The sequence below is a fragment of the Anolis sagrei genome, chromosome 1 (genome assembly GCF_037176765.1).
Source record: "Anolis sagrei isolate rAnoSag1 chromosome 1, rAnoSag1.mat, whole genome shotgun sequence".
Lineage (NCBI taxonomy): Eukaryota > Metazoa > Chordata > Lepidosauria > Squamata > Dactyloidae > Anolis > Anolis sagrei.
Window position 1 is genome coordinate 130,822,370 of NC_090021.1, and position 12,362 is coordinate 130,834,731.

The window sequence follows — 12,362 nt, forward strand, 5'->3', positions numbered from 1 at the left end:
TTTCCCCTGCTCTTCCCACTCCTGTCTCCTAGGATAAAACTAATCATTAAGAAGGGAACTACAGGGATACAGACAACCAACTGGGAAAAGGCAACAAGAAACCTCCCATCCACTACTGGCAGAAGACACTTCTCAAGTCTTCTGAATATCAAAATACTCAAGACCTTGCATGTTTTAAATGCAGTATATAGCCAACCTCAGTTCAGAAAAGCAGCTACAAGTCAAAAGCACAAATGAAAATCTGTGTTTGGTTCAGCATAAAGTTACACAAAATTCTATGCATCAGAAAAACACCTTTAAAAAATAAATTTTCTTACCTTTCTGACCCAACCAAATTTCTTTGTGTTGTTTCTGGCAGGCAACGATAGCCAACCCTCCAATCTTGACTCTGAAATTTAATAAATGGGAGAGTCATTTAAAGCAATGCTATATTTAGGTGTTTTAATTTTATGAAGTCATGCCAAGCTGAGAAATTCTTTTTTCTAAAAGGGACGTTTTTCATTTGAAACTCTTCTATAAGTTTTTTATGGCATCTGAAACAGCTGGTACACAAAGGCAAAAACAATAACATTCTAGTTATAAAATTGCCATTATGCATTCCTATTAGTAGAGATTTCATGTCTCATAGCAGACACACAAGAAGCAATTATTACTGCTGTAATCCATTCCATTTTATTTTTCAAAAACATCAGAACACACACATTAAAATCTCTTGATGCCATAAGGTAAAGGTAAAGGTTTTCCCTTAATTTTAGTCGTGTCTGATTCTGGGGGATGGTGCTCATCTCCATTTCTAAGCTGAAGACCTGGCATTACACATAGACCCCTCCTAGGTCATGTGGCCAGCATGACTGCATGAAGCACCATTATCTTCCCTATTGATCTATTCACATTTGCATGTTTTTGAACTGCTAGGTTGGCAGAAGCTGAGGCTAACAATGGAGCTAACCCCGCTTCCCAGATTCAACCGCCAACCTTTCAATCAGCAAGTTCAGTAACTCAGTGGTTTAACCCGACCAGGAGGTCAAAACTTTTAGATTATTAACCACTCACACATGATGTGATCTCATTGCTGAGCATCCACAGTAATGCAATCTAAAAGACACTTTGGATAACTTGTTATCACTGTTATAATTTGACCACACTGGAAAAACCTTTAGTTATAGAGCCATGATTGAGTTTCTTGGTTTTTAGCAGAAGTTTCTGCAAGTTTATTCATTAGAGTTATAATAACAGCTTTCTTATTGCACTTCTTCAATGAAACCGCTTCTAAGGATTTCTTGTGATTTTTCTACAAAACACACATGTTCCTTGCTTTTAGTACTAAAACATTTTTGAACAGGAGTGTGGAGACTATGGCCAGAAATGCTGCAACTCAGGGCCACATCTTGGCCTGCTGCCCATGCCTTGCTATGGACCATCGTGTTGGAAAAGAACACAATTTTTCAGTAAGTTTGTTTTCGCTTCAATATATTTCTAACTATTTTCTTGCTAGCAGTTTTGCAACCAAAGTCACACATGTATTCTAAGACAACATTACTAATACTGTGTGAAACTCAGAACAAATATATATGTGTTACTCAACAATTCATAAAGCACTGCAGTTCTCAAATTCTGATTCTCCTACCAGCACTGAATGCATATATGTTAAAGGTAAAGGTTTCCCCTTTTCCAACTGTGCAGGTTTGACAATGTACAGTCCTGCCATTACTCTTCTGCACTGCCTCATCCCAGATGCAGTCTGACAACCCTGTTCTGGATTCCAGATGTGTCTCTCCAGTGACAAAACTGCTCCATTTGGACACCAATTGATACCTCATTGTGCCACCTAAAGGAAGCTATCTGACAACACCAATCTAGGGGTTCAGTGACATTTTGAACATTCTCAGGAAGCATGTTCAAGTACTGCAGGAATTATAGAAACACAACATGCTTTCAATATCATAGGTAAATGTAAATGTTTCCTCTGACATTAAGTCTAGTTGTGTCCAACTCTGGGGGATGGTGCTCATCTCCATTTCTAAGACGAAGAGCCACTTTAGACGCCTCCAAGGTCATATGTGGCCAGCATGACTGCATGGAGTGCTGTTAACTTCCTGCCAGAGTGGTACCTATTGATCTACTCATATTTGCATGTTTTCGAACTACTAAGATGGCAGAAGCTGGGGCTAACAGCGGAAGCTCACCCCAAGGATTCGAACCACCAACCCTTTGGTCAGCAAATTCAGCAGGTCAGTGGTTTAACCCACCGCACCACCGGGGGGGGGGTGCATGCATATAAATAATTTTTAAAAGAGCATAATCTTTCAAATTTTAGGAGGAGGACATTTATGTCACACTGTGCAAACCATCTGGTTATAGTTCATTAATTAAGGAATGAGACCGTGACAGGCACAGAAGCATGCATGGCAAGGCTGACAGAGAATCTCCTTTTGAAAAAATCCATTCCGGGTCCTTTATTTTGCAGCAAAACAATTTCAGCCCAAGCTTTTCATCAAAAGCATTGGTTATTTAAATATTCTACAGTAGGCCAAAAACTCTATTCTGGCTTCAAAAACATGATTTCTATTTAGCTTAATTTAGTTAGGCATTCCCCTCTCATCCTACAGAAGCAAAAGGTCTGTTTTAAACAGGTTGGGAAACCAGATATTTCAGATATTGCTGCTATTATTCGTGATTATTGGCCATATCTGGAACTTTGGACATTGGCAGGTGCAACCACAATATAGAATTAACTGCCATGGCTCAATGCTATGGATTCATGGGAGTTGCAGTTTGATGTAGTATCAGTGTTCTTTGTCACAGAAGGCCTTGTAAAACTCCAAATCCCAGGATTTCATAGCATTGAGCCATGGCAGTTAACGTGGTGTCAAACTGCATCGATTCTACAGTAGATGCAATCAGGGTCCAACATCTAGACAGCCACAACTGCCACATCTTACCTAAAATACGGCCTCCACAGTCTATATTTTACAGACCTTTCCAATGCTTTCCATGCTGAATGACTGTGACATGAATGGAAAGCCATCACTAGGTAACGTCAAAGTTTTAAGCCTTCTCAATGGATCAATCTCATGTTGATCCATTTTCTGCTTTAGTTCAACAACCTGCTATTGGCAGCTAAATAGGGCATGCTCCCTTTAAATAAACTACAGAATTTAAAAAGAATGAAAGTAAGGGAAACAGTGTCAAGGCAATAGGGAATACCCAATTAAGTGTCTGGTGAGGAGAGCTACCAATGCAAACGTGTAAAGAGTTTACATATCAATGTGTTGTCGAAGATTTTTATGGCTGGAATCACTGGGTTTCTGTTAGTTTTCCGGGCTATATGGCCATATTCCAGAAGCATTCTCTCCTGATGTTTCACCCACATCTATGGCAAGCATACTCCGAAATTGTGAGGTCTGTTAGAAATTAGCCAAGTGAGGTTTATATATCTGTGGAAGTTTCGGGGTGGGAGAAAAAACTCTTGTCTGTTGGAAACAAGTGTGAATGTTGCAATTGCCCACCTTGATTTGCACTGCAAAACCTTGCAGCTTCAAGGCCTGGCTGATTCCTGCCTGGGGGAATCCTTTGTTGGGAGGTGTTCTCTGGCCTGATTGATTTTTGTCTGGAATCCCCCCACTTGCTCTTTATTTACTCTCCTGATTTTAGAGTTTTTTTAAAATACTGGCAGCCAGATTTTGTTCATGATCATGGTTTCCTCCTTTCTAGGGGAATCCAATGAAGAATTCCCCAAGGCGGCAACCAGCCACGCTTTGAATCTGCAAGGCCATTCAATGCTAATCTAGGTGGTCAGTTGCAACATTCAAACTTGCCTCAAGCAGACAAGAGTTCTTTCTCGCACCCTGGACATTCAACAGATAAACAAACCCCTTTTTCCTAGTTTCCAACAGACCCCTCAACCTCTGAGGATGCCTGCCATAGATGAGAATGCTTCTGGAACAAGGTCATACAGCCCAGAAAACTCATAGCAACCCAGTTTACATATCTACACACTTGTAACAATTGGAAGATCAGGAATGAAAGTTTTAAAGTGGGGGGGGGGGGCAGTCTGTTCCTTTAAATTTAATGTCTGTAGTCATTTTGAATGTACAACATCCAATCTCTCTGCTTGACACAGTGCGAAATCTGGGAGCATACATGTTTATTCCAGAATACTCACCCACCAGCAGCAATTCCTACTGAAGAGACCCAAGTCATGCTCAGTATAGCTAAAGTATATGGAATTGTTGTGTGTCTTTCTGACTACCTTTAAACCATTTTGCCCATCAAATTGTGTATTAGCAGAGTTAGCAAATTTTAAAAGCTCACTGTAGGCTTTTTAAATTTGCTAACTCTGCTAATACACAATTTGATAAACAAATGTTGGGATTGAAGGGTGAACTGCTCAACCCCCCCCTCCCCCCCAATCAAAGTTTTCTGTCACTGGATTTTCAGAAGATTAAGTCAAATAAGGTTTGGAGCCATAAGTTTGTTATCAATAGCTCTGGATGGGTAAATGAATGGCTGATGAGGGAATGAGTGTGTGGCATGCAATTCCCTTAACGGCACTCACAATGTCCAAAACTGAGATTATAGTCAGTGGCTATTGGAGACAACAAGGGGCTATCCTTTCCTCATGCAACACACTTCTGCTTTTCAACTGCTTTCCATGTTAGTAAGGCAGAATTAGAGGAATGGCCTTCAAGCAATAGCATTTCAGCACTACATTGTTTTCAGGAATGTCACCTGGATTGTCAGGCTCTGAAGGGACTTGTGCAGGAGGCAACGGTTCTTCCTCTGAGTCAGAATCAGAGCTGAGAAACACTCGAGAACTAGAAGGCTTAGTGGCAATACTGACAGAAGTAGAAGAGCGTTCGTAGGTAAAGGACATAGATTCCGAAGTGTGGGACTGAGTGATACGGACTGAGCACCCAGCGTGAGGGGGAATTGAAAAAGAATTAATGAACAGTAGCTCTGAAAATGTCTACGCCAGCTTCTTTAGTGTTACAGGAAAATAAAACAAATTTCAAAAAGAAAATCTTATCTTTTCACATATTAGAAGATGACTTGCTACTCACAAGGTGTAAATACTGGCAAGAAGACAGAGGCTACAGATCTCTCTGCAACTTACAAGATTTGAGAGCAATCCATTTAAACATTTTTATGTCTGTACCCTGCCCGCTACATCAAAAAAAAAAAAAAGGGGGAAAACGTAACGAGGGATCAATCTTACCCGGAAATCCATCGTCAGCCTCTGCTTCCCCTGGGCCACAACCTATGCTAGTGCTGTCTAAACCGATGTGTATTGTTTGAAGTTGTGAGCGAAGCTGCTCTATGTCACTATCTTTGCTGTCCAGGGCCATCTGCAGTTCGATTCTTATCTGGCTCTCGTCGGCTATTTGCTGGAAAAGGAGATATAAAAAGGACACTCTAGCCTTGCCTGCTAATAGAGAGGTTCACCATGTTATACAACCTTGATTACAGAACTTTCTTGGATGGTTTTCAACTGCTAGAAAGAAGAGGGGGAAAGAGCAAAGATTAGAATACTGCATTGTGCTCTATGTGGGGCTGCTTTTGAAAACGACCTGGAAATTGCCGTTGCTACAAAGACCGGCAGCCAAGCTGCTAACTGGAGCAAGTTACAGGGAGCAGTCAACACCCCTTTTAAAACAGCTCCACTAGCTGCTAATAAGTTTCCGGACCCAATTCAAGGTGAGTCCTCCCTCGGGGGTTGAGAAGGGCGGGGTAGAAGTGCAATAAATAAATAAATATTATTACCTAGGTTCTTGTAGGTTTTTTCGGGCTATAGGGCCATGTTCTAGAGGCCCTATAGCCCGAAAAAACCTACAAGAACCTAGTGATTCCAGCCATGAAAGCCTTCGACAATATTATTACCTACAAAGTCCTAAATGGTTTGGGCCCAGTCTATCTTTGCGATTGCATCTTCCCTTATGAACCTGCACAAGCTCTAAGATCTTCTGGAGAGGCCCTTCTCTTGCTCCCACCTCTGTCATATGTGCAGCTTATGACAGAGGTGGGAGAGGGCTTACTCAGTGGTGGCCCCCCGGCTCTGGAACTCTCTCCCCAAGGAGATTAGATTAGCACTCACCCTGTCCACTTTCTGCAAAGATCTAAAAACGTGGATTTTCCAATGTGCTTTTGATTAATTTGGTTCATTAGAGAATGTTGGCCCCTCTAGCCATAACTTAATTGCACTTTATCATTGCCCTTGCCCCTGTAGTTGTATTGCACTAACTGACTTGGCTCTTCTAGCCCAAACTTATCTGGCTCCTGCACTGTTCTATCAGCACTGTCCTTGCAGCTGTATTCAAGAAGCCCCTGCCTTGCCCCTTAGTTAGTATATGGCCACTATGCTCGGCTGTTGGTTGTTCTTGATGGCTTATGTTATATGATGTTTGTATCTGTGATTTTACTGTGTTATATTTTAATCTCTGTTTGTCTGGGCTTGATGCCCATGTAAACCGCCCTGAGTCCTTTCAGGGAGATGGTGGCATGATACAAAAATAAAGTTGTTGTTGTTATTATTATTATATTGGAGAGAAATACCAGACAAAATCCAAAAAAATTAGATATTAGAATTAAGTTTAAACCAGAATATTTTTTATTAGGAGTAAAATTCTTTGAAATAAATAATCAAAAAAACCTAGTACCTAGTACATACCTAGTAACAGCAGCCAGAACAATATATGCCCAAAAATGGAGAACAGGAAAAATACCAACAGTATAAAAATGGATTTTAAAAATAAAAGACATAATGAAAATGGATAAATTAACTCAATTATTAAGTTAAAATATCCCGTGGAAAAATAAACCAAAAGATTGGTCACCATTATTACAATATATGAAGCAAGAAAAAAAATTGGACAGAAAGGACTGATCTGTAAAACTAAAAAATTCTCTCCAGAGGTGAAAACTGAAGAGGAAACAGCAAAAATAACGAACAAGAGAGAAAAGGACAATGACAACAGATTGTGGGGAAGAATTGAAGTGAACTTTTTTTACACCCACCTCACCCCTTATTTCCTTCAAGTTTTTCCTCCTGTTTTTTTCCTTTCCCCCCCTTTTCTCCATTGTTTCCCATCCCCTCCCCTCCTAACTTATACTACTTTTTCTCTTTTTAAAATATATATGTGATAATATTCTGTAATAAAAAATATTTGAGAAAAAGAAGAGGGGGATATAGGACCTATAAAGCAGCTTCTATTTCAGCACACTTTGGCTTCCCCAACTCTAAATATTGAGAACAGTGGGAATTGGAGACAGATGGCAATGCAAACACTGTAGTGCCGTCTCTCTCGATCTGGTTCATCCAGATGGCTTGGACAGCATCTAAACACTGACAGAAAGGGATGAGAGTTGTGGTCCAACATCTCAAGGGCATCCAATTGAGGAGAAACTACTGCACTGGTTGAAATAATGCAAATTTGTTTTAAATATTCAAAGGACCACACAGTTTGGGAGTATTTAAAATACTACGTGGGGGCCTTTGCCCACCTCCCTGCACCACAGTAAGGATAGCTTTATGTTTATATTCAGGTACTTACCGCTTGCATTTCATTGATCTCCCTCTGATATTTGATCATCATCTGAGTTAACTTTTCACGTTCAGACTTGAGTTCCATGTGCAGTTTACGATTTTCTTTTTCTTTCCTTCTGACATCAGTGTCAGCCCCTCGTTGGATTGGGTTCTTGCGATTCATGACTTCAGCCAGCTTGTTCACAGCCTGGTTGGTGGGAAGAGGAGCACAACAGAAAAAACAACATCATTAGGATTACAGAATCAGAAGCGATAATTTCAATCTTCCATTCATACATTGTCTTCCAAGGTTTTTCTACCTAATCAATACTGAATAGATTTTGGGCTAAGTTTGGATGTAGTCATTATCCAATGTATCAAAGAAGGATTTAAAAATGAATGTGAATGTAGATTTGTTTGCTCATCGTTCTTATTAGGAAAACAAAACAGAATTTCATGTATTCAATGAGGCTTTGACAGGTTAGGAAAGAAAACAAAACACAGAAAGGACATTAGCAAATTATTATTATAATTTATAAAAGGGCTAGCCGCCATGGTTCCATACTCAGACACAGTTTTATAATATTTTGTGAGATAATGGGCATAGAATTTGAAATTTCCTATGTCAGAGTCTCAATCAATCCAAAATCTATTAGTTTGCTATGGCGAGGATCATATTTGTGTTGTAATAGAGAGAGATGTAATTTTTAGCATACCTTTGTTGTTTCTTTCTTGCAAATGATAAAAGAGGACATTTCCTATATAGGAATCTGTGTCCTATCTAACAAAGCTAATACCTTATTGGTTTAAAAAGTTGCAATGCTTAGTATACTTTTGCCAGAAATATTAAAAATTAACTGGGTATTTTTGATTACAAAAGTGTGAGTTAAACACTGAAAGAGTTAGTATGCCAAAGCCTGTTAGAGTCAGTGAACCAAAGCTAATGTCGCCCTGAGGAGAGTGAGTAGGCCAAAGCCTGTTAGTGTTAGTAGGTCTCAGTATGAGAGAAGCCTCATGTGAGAAAGCTCCAGTGTGAAGGCTGCTATGTGTTTATTTGTGTTGTGGAAACCTTGTTGTTGTAAATAGTGCAACCATATTATTTTACTACAAAAAAAAGCCTCCAATGGAAGAGATAACATTGGTCTGTGTGTTTTTGGATTTTTTTATCACTTTGGGCTACTGGTACTAGGTCACACTGCTGATAATAAGTTACTCTGCTGTATATTTATGAGGGTCTTTTGTTAATAAGCCCACTCGCCCAACAACTTTGTGGGTCACAATTCATGCCCATTGGTTCTATATTGAAGAATAAAGCTGTGGACATTTACAAGACTTCTGCTATATTAACACCAATTTCTCTGAATTTTCTCTGAATGTAAACCAAACTTTACTGTGACAGATTAGAGATGGGAAGGCCTGGAAAAAAGGTGTTTTTTTTATTTCTTTCCCCAATTTTTTCCAGTATTTTTCAGGCCTTCCCATCTTTATGACAGATGGAAAAACCCTACTTAAATGCCTGTAGTTGATGTAATGGGAGCACAGGTATAAAAACCTCAGCTGTGGATGAGAAAGATTGCTGGGAACAACATCTCAACTTGGTTTTAGCTCCTTCTTTAATTCCTCGACTCCTGTTTCTTCAGTCTCTCATCATGCTTGGTCATGAACTGCCTTGTAACATGCTGTAAAGCTGGCCTTATCTAGTATAGTCCTCTGACTACTCTGACCCACCATGCCTGGAATATCCAATACGGCAGTGATAACAATTTCCCATGTCTTTGTCACAGTCCTCATATATAATTTACCTGGGTCTTCATAGTTCTTTCATAAGCCAACTGTTTCTCATACTGAGTCTTAAGCAGATCTATATCATTTTCATCTTCATTAATACGAACAATTCCTGGAAAAACAAATAGTGCCAGTTAAGTGAATCTTAAAATCAATCACTGATCAAAGGAAAGACATTTTTTAAAAGGGAACACTCACTTTCTTGGACTTCTTTAAGTTTATTATTGAGCTCTTCTTTTTCATTTGCCAGATTTGCCACATCACTCGTTAATGTCCTATTTGCTTCTTCCAACTAGATCACAGGAATTAAAAGAAAGAGGTATTAGTCATAGGCTTAAAAAACTAGTCAACTGACTTGTCAAGTGGGAGCTAACGCTGATGCTGCCACTGGGAAAAGCGAGCAGAGAAACGCTGCGACTAAAAGAAGTCATGGAAAAGGCTGTGTGGGAAGTGTAAGGACAGGATTGTGAGAAAGGTGGAACAAAGGGATCTTAAAAAATTAAAATGTTTCTGAAGGAGAATGTTTCCGAAAAAAAAGCTACAGTTAAGTAATGGGGTTTAAGTGTATGACTAAATGACAAGATAGAAAATCACAGATTAAGTTCAGACCACAGGCATCAGAAGAGCAGCAAGACCAAAAACAAGCCAACTAGAGTAAAGACAAAGATCGACCCAGAGGAAAGGCGTTCTTACCATACATCAAGGGAACCACTGAACACATAGAGAAGCTGATAAAGAAACACAACTTACAAACTATCTACAGATCCACTAAGAAAATTCAACAAATGTTACATTCAGCAAAGGACAAGAGGGATCCTCTCACCTCTGCAGGAGTCTACCATATACCATATACTGTATACCATGCAACTGTGGACAAGTCTACATAGGGACCACCAAACGCAGCATTGCCCAAACATGAATGAAGGAACATGAGAGGCACTGCAGACTAACACAACCTGAGAAGTCAGCCATAGCAAAGCACCTGATGAACCAACCTGGACACTGCATATTATTTCAGAACACAAAAATGCTGGATCACTCCAACAACCACCATACCAAGCTACACAGAGAAGCCACTGAAATCCACATGTGGACAATTTTCACAGAAAGGAAGAAACCATGAAAATGAACAAAATCTGGCTACCAGTATTAAAAAAAAACTCTAAAATCAGGGCAGTAAATAAAGAACAACACTCTGAAAACAGGGGAATTCCAGACATGAAACAATCAAGGTCAGCTAACACCTCCCAACAAAGGATCCCCGGGCAACAACCAGTTAGGCTTTGAAGCTGCAAGGACATTCAATGCTAAACAAGCAGGCCAATTGCAACATTCACACCTATCCCAAACGGACAAGAGTTCTTTTTCCCACACTGGACAGTCCACAGATATATAAACCTGACTTGCCTAGTTTCCAACAGACCTCACAACCTCTTGAGGATGCCTGCCATAGATGTGGGTGAAATGTCAGGAGGGAATGCTTCTGGAACATAGCCAGACAACCTAGAAAACTCACAGCAACCCATTGATTCTGGCCATGAAAGCCTTCAAAATATATCAGACCAGAATGTTTGTTGCTACTATAAAATTAGTTAGAATAAACGACTGAAGGCATCCATGTTGTGAGTTACTCTCATAAAGAAAGCCCGCTGACAGAAGCCACCCTAGCAGTTTCCTGAGAATTACTTACTGATCCTATGGTGGCATCTTTTTCAGAAAGCTCTTGTTTGTGCCTGGCCATCATTTCTTTAATCTCCAACTCTTTCATGATCTTTTCTTTTTCCAAATCCGAATATTGCTCCTCAGCAATAGAACGAGCAAGCTGTTCCGAATCTGCTTTGGTTAAGGTGATTTCAAGTTGGGCTGCCAAAGAATCCCTGCAAGACAAAGAGAAGAGAAGTGAGTGGCACAGTTGAAGGAACTGCAAGGTCCCCAAATGTATAAACAGCCAACCAGCAAAGTTTCACCTCTCATCTTGCAACTCTTGTATCTTCTGTTGCATTTCCTTACAAAGTTTGGTCTTTTCTTCACATTCTTCTTTAAGCTCCCGAACTTGGGTTTTATACAGCGTCTGAAATGTTTTTATGAAGGAAATCTTATATACTTGTTGTAGAAAGGCTGTTGTGTTTTCTCTTCAAGATCTGGAAACTTCATAGAGTTTGTGAAAGCTGCTCACATCGAACACACATTTTTTGATATTATAAAAGCCAGGGTTCTGGAATATTGTACTCAACCAGAAGTTTCCATTTAACCAAAATGTATTATACTTAATAGATCTCTCATATATGAATGCCAGGATAGTCACTTGCAGTAAATTATCATTCATTCCCAATTCTTGGGGCTCAAAATTAGGGAACCGGGGAAATTACACAATGTCAACACTCTTACTGCAAATAATATTTAGAATGACATAAACTGGCAAAGGCATTCTACTGGAAAGCAACACACACAACTGTAAGGCTACTAATTCATCATGAGGAAAATTGGTATTTGTTGCAATGATACATTCACAAAACATGTTGGGCCCTATGCTTAAGAGACATAAAAAAGATGTCATCCAATACATACTGAAAAATACTGTTCTGCCTCAAGTTGGTCTTGAAGTTCTTTCATCTGGCCATCAGCATCCTGACGTTCTCTATTAGGAAAATAAGATATATACATATTTTAAAGTACACATCTTTGACAAGCACTACTTTATAGATTAGATAAATTACACTATGCAACAAAATTTGGGAAAAAATATGTTCCTGTTTTGAAAGTCAAAGATATTGAAAAAAGGCTAGTAACTCAAAGGATTTTAGATATTAAAGAGCAGAAAGACATAGCCACTCTATCATACACAGGCGCCTTGGTTAGGTCATTTTAAACACAACTTTCATCAGCCACTTTATTTAAAAGTTGATATGCCAAGACAGCTAAGAATCTTTTACAAGGGCCAGATTTGAGCAAATGGAGTCAATGGGGAGACACAGTAGATTTAATCAGATCCCACCTGAGGAAAGATTCTGTATCTGCAGCGCTCCTGAAGTTGAAAATTTGAACCACATATTAC

The 12,362-nt window shown here is 39.5% G+C and overlaps 1 protein-coding gene across 4 annotated transcripts in view; it reads right to left on the reverse strand.

Annotated features, from left to right (window-relative positions):
* ROCK2 (Rho associated coiled-coil containing protein kinase 2) overlaps positions 1 to 12,362 on the reverse strand; it is a 102,899-nt gene that overhangs the window by 13,530 nt on the left and 77,007 nt on the right. For 3 of the 4 annotated variants that reach the window (XM_067468619.1, XM_067468616.1, XM_067468624.1), the window contains 9 exons: positions 11,876 to 11,945; positions 11,275 to 11,378; positions 10,998 to 11,184; positions 9,506 to 9,599; positions 9,325 to 9,419; positions 7,551 to 7,730; positions 5,219 to 5,387; positions 4,732 to 4,908; positions 318 to 388 (listed from right to left, as the gene is read on the reverse strand). In XM_067468619.1, coding sequence (XP_067324720.1) covers positions 318 to 388; positions 4,732 to 4,908; positions 5,219 to 5,387; positions 7,551 to 7,730; positions 9,325 to 9,419; positions 9,506 to 9,599; positions 10,998 to 11,184; positions 11,275 to 11,378; positions 11,876 to 11,945 — 1,147 coding nt within the window. The remainder of the gene's footprint in view (positions 1 to 317; positions 389 to 4,731; positions 4,909 to 5,218; positions 5,388 to 7,550; positions 7,731 to 9,324; positions 9,420 to 9,505; positions 9,600 to 10,997; positions 11,185 to 11,274; positions 11,379 to 11,875; positions 11,946 to 12,362) is intronic. The other variant, XM_060787553.2, reaches the window with a different exon arrangement.